The 19044-nt window shown below is 39.2% G+C and overlaps 1 protein-coding gene across 1 annotated transcript in view; it reads right to left on the reverse strand.

The window, feature by feature from the left end:
- The window catches only part of LOC115214342 (thioredoxin domain-containing protein 15), a 48771-nt gene extending 30343 nt beyond the window's left edge, over window positions 1-18428 (reverse strand). Inside the window, exons 1-2 of the mRNA XM_029783528.2 lie at window positions 18287-18428; window positions 11652-12420 (exon numbers count right to left, since the gene is read on the reverse strand). Coding sequence (XP_029639388.1) covers window positions 11652-12420; window positions 18287-18344 — 827 coding nt within the window. The 5' untranslated portion in view covers window positions 18345-18428. The remainder of the gene's footprint in view (window positions 1-11651; window positions 12421-18286) is intronic.
- Between the last annotated feature and the right edge of the window lie 616 nt (window positions 18429-19044).

Genomic DNA, 19044 nt, shown 5'->3' on the forward strand with positions numbered 1-19044 from the left:
TTCACCATGGGATCATCAGTGATAGTAAGGATAAGTATTTGAAGTGATCTCAAGGGCTGGGCTCCAGTTGAATGCTGTTCATGCTTAAAGGGAATCAAGTGAGACTTTTGTTGATACGAATAATGTTTGTGTTCTTTCCAGTTTGGAGAACAGAGACAAGATTGCCATGATACAATAGAAAGATATTTTCAAGGCATAAGTGCATACTCTTTACTCTTTTACTTGTTTCAGTCATTTGACTGCGGCCATGCTGGAGCACCGGTTGTCAAGCAATGCTAGGGGGACAAACAGACACACAAACACACACACGCATACATATATATATACATATATACAACAGGCTTCTTTCAGTTTCCGTCTACCAAATTCACTCGGAAGGCATTGGTTGGCCCGAGGCTATAGCAGAAGACACTTGCCCAAGGTGCCACGCAGTGGGACTGAACCCGGAACCATGTGGTTGGTTAGCAAGCTACTTACCACACAGCCACTCCTGCGCATGTTTGGTTTGAGGTGTTTATGTTGCATATGGATGATACATAGTTGCAAAGCTGTGTAAGAGTGGTTACTGTTGGAAGTGATGCCAAGAAAGTCATTGACACATAAGAGGATGAATGTAATGGGGGACAAAACTGAACATTGGGGCACACCAGAATTGATAGAGTGTAGGTCAGACAGAACTCATCAGCACAGGTTGTAATAGTGTGATCTGAGGAAGCTACCAATCCAAGAGATGCAAGACAGATGAAGGACATAGGTGGGCAGTTTTGAGAGTAGAATTGTGTGCTGGACACAGTTTAAGGCTTTGCTAATATGAAGGACAATGACACTAGTTTCATCAAATTTTCCAAGGGAGAGAGCCCCACTGATGTGTGATATAGGAGAATAGTCTCCAGCAGCTCTGGTTATATGAAAGCCATACTTGTAGAGACTAAGGTGGGGGAGATATTCAAAGGTATCAGAGAATGTTGGTACTGGCTTGCTCTTCTTGGAAATAATGAAGAGTTTTGCAAGTATAGGGGCTATCTCTAGGACATACAGTGTTAGGATCAATGTACTTGTTAGTTTGAAGTAACTTCAATACTTAATGCTTATGTATGATGGTGAGCCTAGTAAAGTGAAAAAATAGGAATTTGGAGGAGATTTATGAGGTAGATGCAATGTAAAGTGGAATGCAAAGTGAGCGGCAAAGATGACTTTTACTGCAGGAAGGCTATTCACAGAAAGACTGTGGTCAAGCAGAGGAAGAAAGGAGAATTGAGCAAAATTGGTGGAGATCCTTTTTTTTTAAGAAGACGTGCCAAAAGTTAGTGAGAAAATCAGGCAAAGACGAATGCAATTATCTGGTCACTGTGTGCGCCACCCTCATGTGGAAGCATCCAAATTAGTCTTGTGGAACCCACTTCATGGTGATGTAAGAATAGGAAAACATCATCACACTTACTTAGACAACTTGATTGCAGACACTGGCCTGGAATGTATCCAGGACTTTGAGGCAGTGATGATGATAGGCTAAGAAGTGTGGCGGATGGACTTTGTTGCTGTGACTCTGGTTGGAACTTAGCCATAATAATGATGATAAGAGACCAAAAGAATTGACTGTAGTTTAAGAGAAAGGAGAGCTTAAGGGTTGTGCAATGCATAGAGATATTGTTCATGGTTTGGTGATCATCTTGCAAGAGATGTGGTACTGGGTCAATGCTGCTCAGTTTGAAGGATTGGGGTCAGTGGGGGTGCAGGCCCTCTTTTTTAGCCTAAATTGTTGCAACACAGTTACAAGTGAGCCACTGTGAGTACTTCAGGCAATGAATGAGGGGTGTGGAGGAACAAGTCTAACAAGATGGTTTCATTCATCTGCCAAGCTGTTTCTGATGTATCAGGGATGAAGTTCAAATGCTGCTGACAGTGATAATTAGCATACAACTTGTTAGGGGCTCTGACTAGTCAACTGACTTGAAGTACCTCCCATAAGAGCCCAAGGATGAGGACAGACATTGTGTAACCTGTAGATACATATTGGGGAGTAACAATAAGGCAGTGGTCAGACAACCCATCGGTGCAAGATAGTTATGAACTGATAGTGGTAGTGGGTTTGGAGGTGAGTAAGAGATTAAGGATGATTAGACACAGAATATACGTCAACAAGAACAATGGCGGAGAAGTTACTGTATTGGATCATTGAATTCAGATATTCCTACAAGCTTTGTGCTTTACCTCTGTGAAAAGATAACATTTTGTAACTTCAATTTGTGAAGCTTACAAGTTCCACTGTAACATCACAGTTGAGCGGTCAACAGTTGAAATGGTGCTCAGTGTTAAAAACTTACCTAAATATCTAAAACTCAGAGAAACACTTAAAATCTGGTATTTACTTGTAGATTTATGCAAATAGGTTACAGCTTATCGTTTACTTAGTAGTATGGAAACTGTATATTCTGTCCAGGTATTTTCTTACAAAAATGAGACAGAATTTCTTTTCAGATAGAGCGAACAGTTTCATATTATTAAACAGATGAGAGATAATCACCTGCAAAGGATTTATAATTTCAATGCTACTAGATAGAGGTGAGATTCTTTCGTCTGGGACAGAATTCCATACAAAATCTGGTTCGTGTCTCTCAGGTATGTAGAATTTAGTGTTTAATTCTTTTAGTACCAAACCACCTAAGACTGACCTTAGTTCAATGAAAAATGCTCCGTTTTAAAGCAAAGCCTTATATCAAAATTTATATTCCAAACATCAACTTAATAATGACAAAGAACAAATACCAACACACAACAGATCACTACAGGCTGTAAACAGGTGCTCTACTAATTGTCAACGTTATCATCATTATCACTACCATCCCTATTTCCATGCTGGCATGGGTTGGATGGTTTAACAAGAACCAACAAGCCAGTGAGCTCTGCCAGGTTCTATGTTTGCCTTGGCATGGTTTCTACAGCTGAATGGCCTTCCTAACACCGACCATTTAACAGAATGTACTGGCTGCTTTTTGTGTGGCACCAGCACTAGTGAGGTCACCAAGGACCCACAAGATAAGACTACTCAATTGAGTGGGGTACAGACTGGAGAAAGAAACTATGACAGATAGAAAGGGGTAGGTGTCTTCTTGAAGAGGTGAATACATAGCTTGCACACCTGGAAAGTGAAAAACAGAAAGGCAGAGGAAGAAAGAGATGTGAGGTCCAGGTACAACATGAATATGAGACAGAATGGGATGTGCTTTGAGTGAAAATAATGTGACAGATGATTAGAGACATGAGTTGGATGTAGAGGATATCAGTTCAGCAGAGGGGAAAGTGAAGGAAATAAACGATGAGTTGTGGAGGAAGGCTCGACAGAGCTTAAATTTTGCTGAGATCAACAGGTCTTCTCAAGCACAGCATACTGCCATTCATCTCAGTTCCTTGTCATCTCCTCTAAGAGGTTCAACATTGTGAGATCAGTCTTTACCACTTTCTCCCAAACCTTCCTAGGTCAACCTCTTCCACATTTAGTGATCAGCACTTCTTTATACAGCTGTCTTCATCCACCTGCATCACATGACCATCTCTCCTGCATGCCACACCTGATGCTTCTTATGCCTATCACATGGTATTTTTACTTACACCCTGTCTACATATGGAAAAGGGTTATTCATCAGAAGGGATTAGTGTTCTGTTTGATCTCCTGCTAATTAGAACTTTAACCTTTTCTATGTTAACCTTAAGACCCTCTGATTCCAGGTTTTGTTTCCATATTTGGAATTTTAAATCTAATTTTTCTACACTTTCATCTATAAGGTCATCGGCATAGAAGAGCTTCCGTGAGCAAGGGGTCTTAAATTCCTTCATTGAATCCAGATGAACACCTACCTGCACACTAAATTCACTTCTGTACTCATTGTCAACTCTCACTAACCATTCATCTACTCCGAGCTTTCACAGTGACCACCAGATGAGGGATCAAGACACTCTGCCAAAGGTTTTCTCCAGGTCAACAAATGCCAGGTAAGTACTTCTATAATTACCAAACTACAAAGTGAGCATCAGTAGAGCTTCTCTCTGGCATGAAACCAAACTGCATCTCATCTAGATTAACTTGTTTCTTATTAATTGGGTTATGACACTTTCAGTGACATTCATAACCCTAGTCCAGTAATTTGATACCTGTATAATTACTTCTTTTTAAAGCATCTCCTTTACTTTTGTAACAGTTGACTATGATGAAGCTACACTAATCATTGAAAGAAAATTAGTGAAAATGAAAGATTATTTGGAAATATGAAGGTCACAATTTGTTGTTATTGGAACAATCTCCATAAACAAACTGATACACCTACAACATCCCTAAACAAAACAGCACAGCTACAATACCCTATAACACCAAGTTAAGAACACCATCTATCCCACTCAGCTCAGAGAAACATAAAACGTCATATAGACAATGGCAGCAATATCAATAATATCTATTTCTTTACTACCCACAAGGGGCTAAACACAGAGGAGACAAACAAGGGCAGACAGACAGTTTAAGTCGATTATATCGACCCCAGTGCGTAACTGGTACTTAATTTATCAACCCCGAAAGGATGAAAGGCAAAGTCGACCTTGGCGGAATTTGAACTCAGAACGTAACAGCAGACGAAATACCACAAAGCATCTCGCCCGGTGTGCCAACGTTTCTGCCAGCTCGCCGCCTTGTTATCATTTAGCTTCAGACACTGCATTTGGATGCATACCATCAATGATAAATGCACAAGGATATCAAACGTAGCCACTGTAGCCACAGGCAGAATATATAGGTGTATAGTGAAATGAAAGACAATATGTTTATACTGTTACACGGTACCAACACCATTCATCACTGCATGCTAGAGTGTACAGTATGGTTCAAGTCAGATAAAGGTATGGTAGATCTGGAACAATACAGCCATGAGAACACCTGCTTGTTCAGCTGACTACTTCCATGCCATAGGTCTGCTCAATGAAAGTTAACCTGGGACTATACAACTACTAATTACCACTGTTACTACTTCACACCTATCTTATCATCTCTAAATGGTCTTTAGTTAAAAAAATTTTTTTGTCTTTATCAATTATGTCTTCAGGTGGGAACTTTTAAAATTTGGTTAGAGATGCAGACATAGCTATGAGGTTATGAAGTTTGCTTTTGAACCACATGGTTTCAGGTTCAGTCTCAGTGCATAGCACCTTGAGGAAGTATCTTCTATAGCCCCAGGTCAACCAAAACCTTGACAGTGGATTTAATAGACAGAAACTGAAAGGATCCATTATATATATATATATATACACACACACAGCTGGGCGTAAGTCCATTAATCGTTAATTAACAAAGTTTGACATTTTTGTTAATGATTTAACTTTTAAGTTAACTTTGAAAAGCATCATTGGACTTACTAAGTTCCGTTATATTTAGCATCCACTAACTCAAGTCCATTAACCCAAAAATTTCATAAAAAACAGTAAACGTTTAAAAGTTTCTATTGTTTTCAGATTGTCTTAGCATATTTAATATTGTATGCATAATTTTTTCAACTCTGATGTAACGCCACTTATTATTATAAGTAACTTGTTTAGCCCTGCCTGGATTTGAAACCAAATTCACCTGCTTGTTGCTTGCAAAGACATTGGGAAATTTTGTTTGTCCTGTGAAGAAGGAACAGTGATTGATGTGATTCCACTTGATCTGTGACCTCGCTGAGGTGGATGTCAACAGAGAAAATACTGACTTCCATAAAGTAGAAAAAATAAATGGAAGGAAAAAAGTTGGTAAATATTTCGGTGTGAATGCAAATATTTCAGTGTGAATGCAAAAAGCTGTTACATGGTAGCAGGGCATGCTAGAAATACCAGTCAAATTTTTCCTTTTCTGGAAAAGGGAGCTGTTTACACGCAATTTCAATGTCACGTTCGTTGAAAGCATGCAAAATAACCTGTGAAAGAAAGACCCACGAAGCAAAACTCCCTCAGTGAGAAACTTTGGAAAAATTGGCTAGTGGTAAGTTTTGAGGTCAGATATGTTGAATGCACCCAAAAAAAAAACTATGGAAAGAAATTATTCCACTCTGAGGTACAAAATATTTACCGAAAGAATAAAACTCTGATTATACCTGTACTTTAATCAATTCAAATTAATGTACATCATCTTGAAAAGTGGCAAAATTTTTGACAGTTGCCATCTGGGATAATTTTAGTAACAAATCAAACAGGTGAGATGCATTAAGAATTTGAATTTTAGTGTTTATCCACAATGTTATTGCTTTTACACCTGTTAATTAAATTTACCTGCCCATAAAAATTAGATTTATTCAGCAAGATCAGATAAAATTACATAACTATAATCCATTGGCACCCACTGACAAAATTTCAAATCTGTATGTAAAAAATTAACAAAGTTACAAGCAAATATTGTGGACATCCCTCTTGAACCTGAATGATTCAAAATAACATGAACAAATAAGCATTACATTTGACAGATTTATCTGAACACATTTGACAGATTAATCATCATCATCATCATTTAACGTCTGCTTTCCATGCTAGTATGGGTTGGACGATTTCTACAGCTGGATGCCCTTCCTACCGTCAACCACTCCAAGAGTGTAGTGGGTTCTTTTATGTGCCACTGGCATGAGGGCCAGTCAAGCGGTACTGGCAGCGGCCATACTCAAATGGTGCTTTTTACGTGCCACCTGCACAGGAGCCAGTCCAGCGGCACTAGTAACAACCTCGCTCAAATGCTTTTTCATGTGCCACCAGCACATGTACCAGTAAGGTGACACAGGTAATGATCACGCTCGAGTGGTGCTTTTTACGTGCCATCGGTACGGAGGCCAGCTTGTTGCTCTGGCAACGATCACGCTCGTATGGTACTCTTAGCGTTCCCCTAGCACGGATGCCAGTCATCGAATTTGATTTCGATTTCACTTACCTCAACAGGTCTTCGCAAGCAGAGTTTAGTGTCCAATGAAGGAAAGGTATGCATAAGTGGGCTGGTTACACTCCTGGCATAGGCCACAAGGTTATGGTCTCACTTGCCGAGTCTTCTCAAGCACAGCATATCTCCAAAGGTCCCAGTCACTAGTCATTGCCTCGGTGAGGCCCAAACGTTCGAAGGTCAGGCTTCACCACCTCATCCCAGGTCTTCCTGTTCCACAGGTTCCCTCAATCGCTAGGGTGTGGCACTTTCTCACACAGCTATCCACATCCATTCTTGCCACATGGCCATACCAGCGTAGACGTCTCTCTTGCACACCACATCTGATGCTTCTTAGGTCCAACTTTTCTCTCAATATACTTACACTCTATCGAGTATACACACTGACATTACACATCCATCGGAGCATACTGGCTTCATTCCTTGCGAGCATACGCATGTCCTCAGCAGTCACGGCCCATGTTTCACTGCCATGTAGCATGGCTGTTCATACACATATGTCATACAGTCCAAGTTTTACTCTGAGCGAGTCCTTTTGTCACCAGCAGAGGTAAGAGCTCTCTAAACTTTGCCCAGGCTATTCTTATTCTAGCAGTTACACTTTCAGCACACCCGCCCACACTACTGACTTTGTCACCTAGGTAACGGAAGCTATCAACTACTTCTAGGTTTTCTCCATGGAATGTGGCGGAAGTTGTTCTCTGCACATTTTCAGTGTTTGTTGCTCCTGAGCATCTGCCACATACAAAAACTATCTTCCCATTTAGCCTTCCTTTGATATTGCTGCACCTCTTATGTGTCCATAGGTACATCTTATAGATGTACACTAGATACATCTTATAGAGTTTCTACCAATGCCTTTTCTATAGATCAAGCAGGGCAATCTACTTGAAGGGATTTGTGGTTTGCCTGCCTTCCTACTTATTAGGACTTTGGTTTTAGCTAGGTTGAATCTAAAGCCCTTCAATTCTAATCCTTGTTTCCACACCTGAAACTTCTCCTCTAGTTCTGATAGTGACTCAGCAATTAGAGCAAGGTCATCAGCATAGAGGAGCTCCCAGGGGCATCCTGTCTTGAATTCCTCCGTAATTGCCTGGAGGACTATGATAAATAGGAGGGGGCTGACGACTGATCCTTGGTGGACCCCTACCTCTACCTTGAATTCTTCACTGTACTCGTTGCCAACCCTTACCTTACTTACAGCATCCCTGTACATGGCTTGCACAGCTCTCACTAACCATTCATCTATCCCTTGTTTCCTCATTGACAACCAGATAAGGAATCGGGGGACCCTGTCAAAGGCTTTTTCCATGTCAACGAAAGCCAGGTACAGGGGCTTATCTTTGGCTAGGTATTTCTCCTGCAATTGTCTTACCAGAAATATAGCATCAATGGTGCTTTTCCCTGGCACAAACCCAAACTGCATCTCATCTAAACTGACTCTCTCCCTAATTAGTTGGGCTATGACCCTCTCCGTGACCTTCATTACCTGATCCAACAGCTTGATAACTCTGTAATTATTTGTATCTAAAGCGTCACCTTTACCTTTGTAGCAGTTGACTATTATGCTGCTACACCAGTCACTGGGAATGACTCCTTCGTGTATCACCTGGTTAACTATACGGGTGACTAGGCTATAGCCGACACTGCCAGATATTTTGAGCATCTCTGCAGTAATTCCTGATGGGCCAGGGGCTTTCCCTGTCTTCATACTTTTAATTGCTTTATCTACCAAGGTACTGTCAACTCAGATAGCTTGGTTCCTCTGTTGGGTTGACATTCGGCAGACTCTCTCCCATTCATTTTCTTGATTCGGCAACCTTCCATAGTGGTGTCTCCAAACCTCTCTCTTTGCAGCATCCATGTGAACACATTTCTCTCCTACAACATCATGATTCTCTCTCACACACTGTCTTGCAACACGAAATATCTCAAGTCTTTGGTCCTCTCGGTGCAGAACATTGGCAAACTTTTTTCTTATCTGCTTTCCCTCTGGCTAAATATACCTGTCTCCTAGCTTCCCTTCTGGCAGTCTGATACAGTTCCCTGCTACCACCGTTCTTCCAGTCCTTCCAAGCCTGTTTCTTTTGTCTAATCGCCCTGTCTACAACATTGTTCCACCACCATGTTATTTTGGGCCAAGAAGGGACTTTGCACCATCCACAGATCTGGTCAGTGGCTCTCAGCAGGTTGTCCCATAGAAACCTCCAGTTGTCTTCTACACCGTGTGAAGCTATATCCCCTTCTATTTTGTCAAAGGCTTCGAGTAATATGTCTCTAAATCTCTGTCCATTTGCAAGATCTTTAAGCTTCCAGACCCTTCTCCTCCACGCTGGGCGTCCACTTAGCTCTGATCCTAAAGTCACTAACAACCAGTCTATGTTGTGGAGTACATTCTTCGTCTGGGAAGGTTTTGGCATTTATAAGCAGCCATCATTCCCTTTTTCTGGCGAGGATGTAGTCAATTTGGTTAGTGTGTCTGCCAGATCGGTAGGTGACTAGGTGACTGGCAGGTGTCCTGAAGTTAGTGTTGCAAACCATAAGATCATTTGCATCGCAGAACTCCAGCCTGGATCCCTCCTCGTTGCAGGAACCATAACCGTAGCCTTCATGTACGCCATGGAAGCCCCCTGTATGTTGTCCAACATGTCCATTGAAGTCACCAGACACAAAGAGAAGGTCCCTGTCATTCGTCAACGAGGTAGTCTGCAAGAAGGTGTCATAGAGTCAGTCTTTCTGTCCATCAGGTAGCCCCGGCTGAGGAGCATAGGCCGATATAATGGTTGCTAACCCATTAATATGAACACTTAAGATGTTTTTAGGTGTTTTTTTCTCTTACACACACATAACACCGCCTTACTTGGTTGGGACTACACATCATTCCATAAAATTTGTTTATGGGGAGAAAAATATTGAGTGAGAAATGAAGAGAGAGGTTTGGGGATGTGCTAGAAACAACAGCCAGATTTCCCTTAAATCACACATTTTCCTCTGAAAATATTAATCCTTTATTTTTTAAACTGAAAATGTTTCTCTCACGGGTTTTAAGTGTATAAAAATAGCCAAAATTGTTTCAGACTGGGGTGGTGAGGGGGTGGCAGATACCTCCCATCATTCTGAAGGCTTTGATTTAAAAACATTGGGAAAAAACCCAGTCAAAACTGAGAAATTCCAACTTATATGGGCCATCTGATCCAAAACTCTATTTTACAGAACTCCCACCACCACCATCTTCTAAAACTTTTGCCGACAAATTTCTTTGTAATCATAATCTATACTGTTTGAAAGGTATTTGTATAAAATTTCATTAAAAAATACCTATTTTCCAGAAAGTTATGAGGGGGAAAATGTCAGGTCCTGTGAATTTTCCAAAACAGGATATAAACAATTATTTGGTGAAAGTTTCATTAAAAAGTATCCATTTTTCAGGAAGTTATGAGGTTGCCTTTTTCAATAAAAATTAATGTTAACTTCTATTACATTTTCAAAGAATTAACGGAGATAACGTTTCAATTAACGGTGCCCAACTGTGTGTGTGTGTATGTATGTATGTATGTGTGTATATATATATATATATATATTATATTAAATTAGAGATAAAACCACTATTAGGCAAATCAAAATAATATATAAATATAAAAATATACATACATACATATATATATATTTGTATATATATATAAAATTTATAAGTTTAAATTATTTAAATAATTTTTTTATTTTTAACTTTTATATTTTTAAATTAATTTTATGTATTGGCTTATGTTGTTCACTGTTTGATTTGCCTAATAGTGGTTTTATCTCTAATTTAATATAATATAATATAATATATTTATACTATAAAATTGGATTTAATCCTAAATCTCATTTTTCCCTGTAAGTTTGGATTTATTCCCTAATATTATTATATATATATATATAATATATATATATATATATATATATATATATATATATATATATATATAATATATATATATATATTATATACACATAGCCAAAGTAGATAGTGGAGCATATTGTAGTCTTTAGACTGTCAATTCCTGTCAAACCATCCAACTCATGTCAGCATGAAACATAGACATTAAATGATGATAGTTTAACTCGTGGTATGTTCACCTCCCTCACTATTACTTAACTTGTCCTGAATACATACACTATCATCATCATCATTGTTTAACATCCGTTTTCCATGCTAGCATGGGTTGGACGGTTCAACTGGGGTCTGGGAAGCCAGGAGGCTGCACCAGGTTCCAGTCTGATCTGGCAGTGTTTCTACAGCTGGATGCCCTTCCTAACACCAACCACTCTGTGAGTGTAGTGGGTGCTTTTTACGTGCCAGGCGAGGATGGCAATGGCCACGATCGGTCGGTGCTTTTTACGTGCCACCGGCACAGAGCCAGTCAAGGTGGTGCTGGCATCAACCATGTACGGATGGTGCTTTTTATGTGCCACCAGCACAGGTGCCAGGGGAGGCTGGCAACGGCCACGATCGGTTGGTGGTTTTAAAACCTTCACCTGTACTTAATGTTGAGAAACATTAATGGCATCAGTTTCACCAGTCAAGGAATATCTCATTACAAACGTAAACCTTTCTCCAGACTCAGCAAAGTAAAGAAATATTATGGATTAAGGGACTCATCTGAAACAAATGCATACAGAAAAGCAGAGAAACTCATAACAAACGCAAAGTGAGAAACCTGCTACTAACCTGCTGAACTGTACAGCATCAACAGCAACAATATCCAGTTGTGGGAACGCTCTTCCTAATGTGTTGTAGCTTGGAGAAGCTTGTGCACTAAAATGACACCACGGAGCGTAGAAGAACACAAGAATACAGTCTGAACCAGTAGCATTATTCTCAAAAGTTAATTTCTGTAACAAAGTGGTGCCATTCACCATCTGTACGCTTCCAGTTGTATTCTCTGTGATGTTTTTACCTGTACAGTGGAAGCGTGGTTTTTTACTAATAGTCTCATTTTTATCTTGGTCTGCAGCCGAGATCTCCCCCATTGCACTACTGTTAGAGCTGGTATTTGTAGTGGGCTCAGCACTTGCATCAACTGCTGCTGTCGTGCCACTCTCTGTTGTTCCGTTTGTTGTTGATGAGTCAGCTACAACAGGAACTCCTTCCTCAGCAGTATTTGTTTCCTCTGCTTTGATGTAAAGCTCTATTTCCTTTTGAAGATCTGAGATGAAGGCCAAGAAAGAATACTGCACAGATTCTGGAATTAACAAAGAAACCCATTCCTGCCAAGGTTCTTTCTCTTGACCAACTTGTGTTGTTTCTTCGGGTGTCTTCTGTGTAGCATCAGTAGCTGAGGATTCAGTCTCCCCATCAAGTGGTTTAACTACAGTCTCTGGAGATATAGAATCTTTGGTAGCAGAGTCAGTTGGTGGGTTTTGTCCAGAATTTGGATTTTCTTCCTTAGAATTTTGCTGAGTATTTTCCCTGACATCGGATGCCTGCAGGGATGTAACTAAAAGAGAAAAAAGATATTTCCATATCAATATATTTCATAGAAATGTGAAAGTGAAAAAAAAAATAAGAGAGTTTCAGACTAAATGTAGTATTGAGTTTCAAATCCTAACCATGTCTTTTTTCTTTTTTATCTTTTATTGACCATGGGTCAATAACATAAGAATCAATACTGTTATATAATAATCTAAATCAATCAATTACATCTGTCTTATTGGTACACTTTTTATATTATTAACTCCAGGGGGGATGAAAACCACAGATATGATTTGAACTAAGGACAATGAAATTTATAACTAGATACAACAAAATAAATAGTGCAATATTTTAGTGTCCCAGACAGTTTTCCTACTTTAGAAAAAAAAACCCCAATCAAAATCCATCATAAGGACTTAGAGAAAAAAATTGTCAAATTAAGTTTCACGTATCACAAAAATGTGATGCACTTTAGTTTCAAGCATCCAGCTCTGCTTCGTTGTATGTTCACTTTTCGTGCTTGCACACGTTGGATGGTTCTACTCATTCATACATTCGATTTTTTGTATGGTTTCTACAGCTGGACACCCTTCCTAACACCAACCACTTTACAATATTGGGTGAGAGGTTGTCATGTCTTTGAAAAGGCTAAAGGGAACTTCTACACACCACATTTAACAAGACGCACCAGTATTAGAGAGGATAGGAGTGACAGTATGATAGATAGCAACAGGTAGATAAACGAACATATTTTTAAAATACAGTTGCTAACTTAAAGAAAATATTTAAGTCTCTTAGATTCTGAGTATTATTGTACCTAATATAATTCAGCTCTAAACTCAATTGAGAAGTCGACAACCTTAATCCATGATCCAACAAATAAACTGCATTCATGCAACTATAAGAAAGGAATCACCATTTTCATCATTTTAATGTTCCTTTTTCCATGCTTGCATGAGTGAGACTGAGTTTAATGAAGCAGATGCCCTTCATGTTGCTAACCCTCACCTCACGATGCTAACCTGCCAAGCAAGGTAATATTTCCTGATAGTCAGAATATATATATATATATATATATATCAAATGAAAATATATAAAGCTTGAAACACGTGTACCACAACATCCTTTGTGTTCTGTTTTTGATTTCATTTGATGCATATACCCTCTCACCTCTGCTACTAGCTGGCATATACAGGTACTTACACTTATCAAGTATTCACCCTAAATTTATTATATATATATAGGGAGAGTTTATGAAAAAAACAAAAGATGAAGACAGGTGGTGTACAAAACAAACAGATGTATTAGTATAACACTCAGGAATAGAAAAACTCTTTTACGTTTCGAGCCTACACTCTTCTACAGAAAGGGACACAGAAAAAACAAGGAGAAAGGAAAGACCAGAAAATACAGGAAAGTTTAGAAACTATAAAAATAAAGTAATGATAATAATAACAGTTTTATGTAAAGTTCCAAGGCTTTTTGACGTGGTGTATTGCAAGGATATATATATATATATATATATATATATATATAGGGAGAGTTTATGAAAAAAACAAAAGATGAAGACAGGTGGTGTACAAAACAAACAGATGTATTAGTATAACACTCAGGAATAGAAAAACTCTTTTACGTTTCGAGCCTACACTCTTCTACAGAAAGGGACACAGAAAAAACAAGGAGAAAGGAAAGACCAGAAAATACAGGAAAGTTTAGAAACTATAAAAATAAAGTAATGATAATAATAACAGTTTTATGTAAAGTTCCAAGGCTTTTTGACGTGGTGTATTGCAAGGATATATATATATATATATATATATATATACGCACAAACACACACAAACAATAAATCTCTTCCAACTTCCAACAATCAAATCCACTCACAAGTAGCAGACACCTAGTGAAGGTACCACACAATGGCACTAAATTTGAAAGCATATGGTTAGGAAACAAACATCACATACGTTTATGTTAGAAGAAAATTAAATGGGTCATTACATATGTTACTTGAAGGACTTCTTGACCAACTTCATTATGAATGCATGTAATTTGGAAGACATGTACAGAAGAGAAGGGAACGAAGAGTCTATCACTCACAGATTGTTGCAAATTGCTACTTCAGTTCTGTAAGTAACTACAAGTGAACCTCTTGAAATTGTGTTCAGTGAGGTAGAACAAATTATTACGGGTAAAATACTGTAATTTTTTGGACTCTCTAGGTGCAAGTAGGGTTGTGTGGGTAGAAAAGAAGTTTGCTTCCCAACCACATGGTTTCGGGGTGAGTCCCATTGCGAGGTACTTTGGACAATGTCAAACTCTATAACAATGAGCTTGCTAAATCTTTGCCCTTGTGAGTGGACTTCATCATCATCATCATTTAACGTCCGCCTTCCATGCTAGCATGGGTTGGACGATTTGACTGAGGTCTGGTGAACCAGACTCCAATCTGATCTGGCAGAGTTTCTACAGCTGGATGCCCTTCCTAACACCAACCACTCCGAGAGTGTAGTGGGTGCTTTTACATGTCACCGGCACAAGGGCCAGTTTGGTGGTATTGGCAACGGCCACGCCCAAATGGTGCTTTTTATGTGCCACCTGCACAGGAGCCAGTCCAGCGGCACTGGCGACTTGGTGGACAGAAACTAAAAGAAACAAACCAGTCATATATATATAAATATAAAGTAAGATGAGGATTCCAACAGAATCAGGAACTTGAAAAGGTATGCACCAGGTAGGGTTGGGTAATGTCTGTGGTTCTGAGCTATGGTTGGTGAGAGTCAAAATATGAGATAGGATAATTCGGTTGTGTACACAGAGAAAACCAACCCTATGAGTATTTGGCGCCTAAGGGAGCTAGTCCAAATTACGCATTACTTTGAGTAGTACGTCCAACAAGTCATAAATTCTCTTGGTGTATTATAATAAATGAATAATAACATACAATGGATAATTGTCAGCTCGTTACAGCTGTTTGTTATGTAAATTTTTAATAGAAGAATGAGAAGATTGCGTCATTAAGAAAGACTTTTAATCATCAGATGAGAAGTAATTCTACAAGACAAAAATTGTTGAACCACCATCTGTGAGTTACCAAAGGATATGCAGATTAGTTATGGTCCAGTTCAGTCCATTATCATTGAAGATTTGGGAAGGTGTATCTGCCAAGTTTGTGCCAAAACTGCCATGAAGACACTCAGGTTGCAGTTGCCCAAGATCTCCTTGATTGTGTAGAGAAAAACTTTTTCAAAATGGTCATAACAGGTGATGAATTGTGGGTCTATGGCTATGACCCTGAAACACAGGCTCAGTTTTTGCAGTGGAAGACCCCCAACCTTTCATGAGTCACAGCAATGTGAACACACTTAACTTCTTTAACAATAAGGGGATTGTTCATCATGAATATGCTCCACCTAGTCAGACAGTAAACAAGGAGTACCATCGTGACGTTTTGCAGCATTTGCGGAATGCCATAATTGCATACTTCCAGTGAGTGGCAACTGCACTCTGACAACAAACCTGCCCATTCAGTGCAGCTTGTGCAGCAGTTTTTGGCTAGGCACAGCACTGCCCAGGTCCGACAGCAACCATATTCCCAGATCTCACCCCTTGCAACTTTTTCCTCTTTCCAAAAATCAAATCCCACTTGAAAGGAAGAAGATTTCAGGATGTCAAAGAAATCAAAGTGAATATGATAAGGCAGCTGCTGGTTATCCCAGAAAATGAACTCCAGGAATGCTTCCATCAATGGAAACAGCACTGGATTAAGTGTGTGGCTTCCAAAGGGGACTACTTTGAAGGAAGCACCAGTCCAGATACTTATTGATCAGACCCCGTATATATATATATATATATTTCTTTATTGCCCACAAGGGGCTAAACATAGAGGGAACAAACGGATTAAGTCGATTACAACGACCCCAGTGCGAAACTGGTACTTTATTTATCGACCCCAAAAGGATGAAAGGCAAAGTCGACCTCGGAGGAATTTTAACTCAGAATGTACAACAGATGAAATACCTATTTCTTTACTACCCACAAGGGGCTAAATACAGAAGGGACAAACAAGGACAGACACACGGATTAAGTCGATTGTATCAACCCCAGTTCGTAACTGGTACTTTATTTATCGACCCCGAAAGGATGAAAGGCAAAGTCGACCTTGGTGGAATTTGAACTCAGAACGTAACGACAGACGAAATACCACTAAGCATTTCGTCCGGCGCACTAACATGTCTGCCAGCTCGCCTTATATATATATATATATCTATATATATAAACGGCAGTTTGTCTGTCTGTGTGTCTGTCAGGTTGTACCCTCACCCTGACCACGGCTTTCAACCGATTCTGATGAAACTTGACACACACATAGCCCAATGTCATAATTCAAAACTAACGCAGCGAAAATTTTGAAAAGTTCCCCCAGTTCTGAAAATAATTGATAAATTTGACATGGGGTCGAGAATCTAAGCTTTTTATATGCAACACATTTTCTGTCGGGAGACAGCTAGGAACATCGTATGCATAGAAGTATTCGAGTGAAGAGAAGACATTGCAACCTACACATGCGCCTTCATTCCCTAGAGGGAAAGAACTAGATTGGGATTAGTCGTTGCCTACTAGGGGCTCTTACATACCCGGGCAACGCTGGGCTATGCTGCTAGTATATATATAAAATCATCATTGCTTTAAGGCACATTCTCCCATGCTTACACAGGTCAGATAATTTATTGAAAAATGGAAGTGAGGGACACTGGTGTATAATGGAGACGCTCTTTTACAACTATTGTGGTCAAGACAAGGAAACACCAACTTACACATACACGCCCACACACATATACACTTTGACTTAGAGGTCACGTGATATATCCAGACTAATTTCATACTAAACTGACCATGGTGTCATGTACGTCAAAATCGCAGTCTAGGCCCTTTTCGATATTGTAAGCAGTTAAAGTCCTATGCATGTTCTATTTGTTAGAAGTTGAAGACGTATAAGAATATTCATGTGCATATAAGATAGTTTATTTTCATTCAACCCTTCTGGGCGTATTTAGCACAAGGCCCGAGATGTTGTTGTTCTTTGGGCCTCTGATCAAGTAGACTTATGCCCAAAGATTCTCCAGCTGTGACCATCAACCTCTCTCCTCCCACCCCGTTATTACATCCGTCTAGGGAGACGGTCTTAAACTCTGACCGACGGACTTTCGGTATAGCTATCACTTCCACTTGGAGAAGGAAAAGGGTGGTTGTTACCTTCTGTGAAAGAAGTTTTTCACCAAAGAAATTTGGTTCGTTTACATTTTTGTCCCACAATTCCGGGCCCTTTCTGATAAATTATTACATCCATCTTGCGAAACGAATATACATACAAAAAGTTACTCCTTCTTTCTAGCTAGTGAGTTATGCTTTTAAGACAATAAAGTGTACGATTTGAGGTAGATTTGGCCGTTATTTCTAGCAGATCAGGCTACCTTGTAAAAGCTTCCCTTATTGGTGAGCGGTGTGATGCGACGTCCATGTGATGCGTCGGGAACATTCGCGACGTAAGTGAATTAAAAGTGCTTCCCCCGGTAATGAAATTCAGTTATATACATTTTGTTTTTGTTTTTTGCTCGGGTCAAACACTTTAGTTTGACCAGAAAGAGAATATGTGCTCAAAAAAAGCACCATTGTAACAAAAAAAAATTAAATTATCGATGATATACAGTGGTTGAGTTCTTACATGAAATATTAAAATTCAGCCGAACTTAACATAACACAAGACGATACTTGTTTTATTTTGTTCTTTATAATTACCGTCTAAACCTCTTATTGAGGTAATTACACAGAAACATTGTTAAATATGTGATATGCACGAGAATATATTACAATAGAAAATAGTTCTCTCTTACCTAGCGTTACAAACACTGCCAGGCTATAAACACAAACAAACAAGCTGGGAGCAGCCATATTTGAATATACATCTGCCGAAGTTCGCCAGAAAACGGTCTGTGATTGGTCGTCGTACAGCGAATATACTTGCACTGGACAAATGAAGAGATTGCTTATATCAACTACAATTCATTGAAAAAGCAAAAAATAAAACCCGAGTCACTGTCTACGGTTATGTTAACTTTTTTTCTTATGGATGAAAGCATTAAAAGCTGGGCGATCTTTCGGTACAAGTACCATAACTGCCAATTATAAACCCACGTGGGTTTATTTACATTTCTGAAGAAAAAAGAAACCCTTTTCCCCCACCTCTAACCCTAACCCTAACTCCACATATATAAAAAAAAAAGAACTTTACGGAAACTTTACGACCTTCTTCAAATGTAAACAAACAGACTTGGCAGTTATGGTACTTGTACCAAAAGATCGCCAAAAGCTGATTATAAATAATTATGCGATGAGGAAAAAACAACAATTAATGAATGACTAATATGATTGTTTCGGCGAGTACGAAAGACAACTCCATCATGTTTCACTCCTATTATAACCTCATCAGCTAAGCATAACCTTTACGTTACTTATCGAAGTTCAGTGATAGGAAAATTACTGAGCAAATGTACACGCTTTTTAGTAAAATTGTTTTAGAAAAATTGCTTTGTTTGTATCCCATAGCCCATGGTTGTTCTGAGTTTCAATCATATCATTGACTTACAACTCG

The sequence above is a fragment of the Octopus sinensis genome, linkage group LG7 (genome assembly GCF_006345805.1).
Source record: "Octopus sinensis linkage group LG7, ASM634580v1, whole genome shotgun sequence".
Classification (NCBI taxonomy): domain Eukaryota; kingdom Metazoa; phylum Mollusca; class Cephalopoda; order Octopoda; family Octopodidae; genus Octopus; species Octopus sinensis.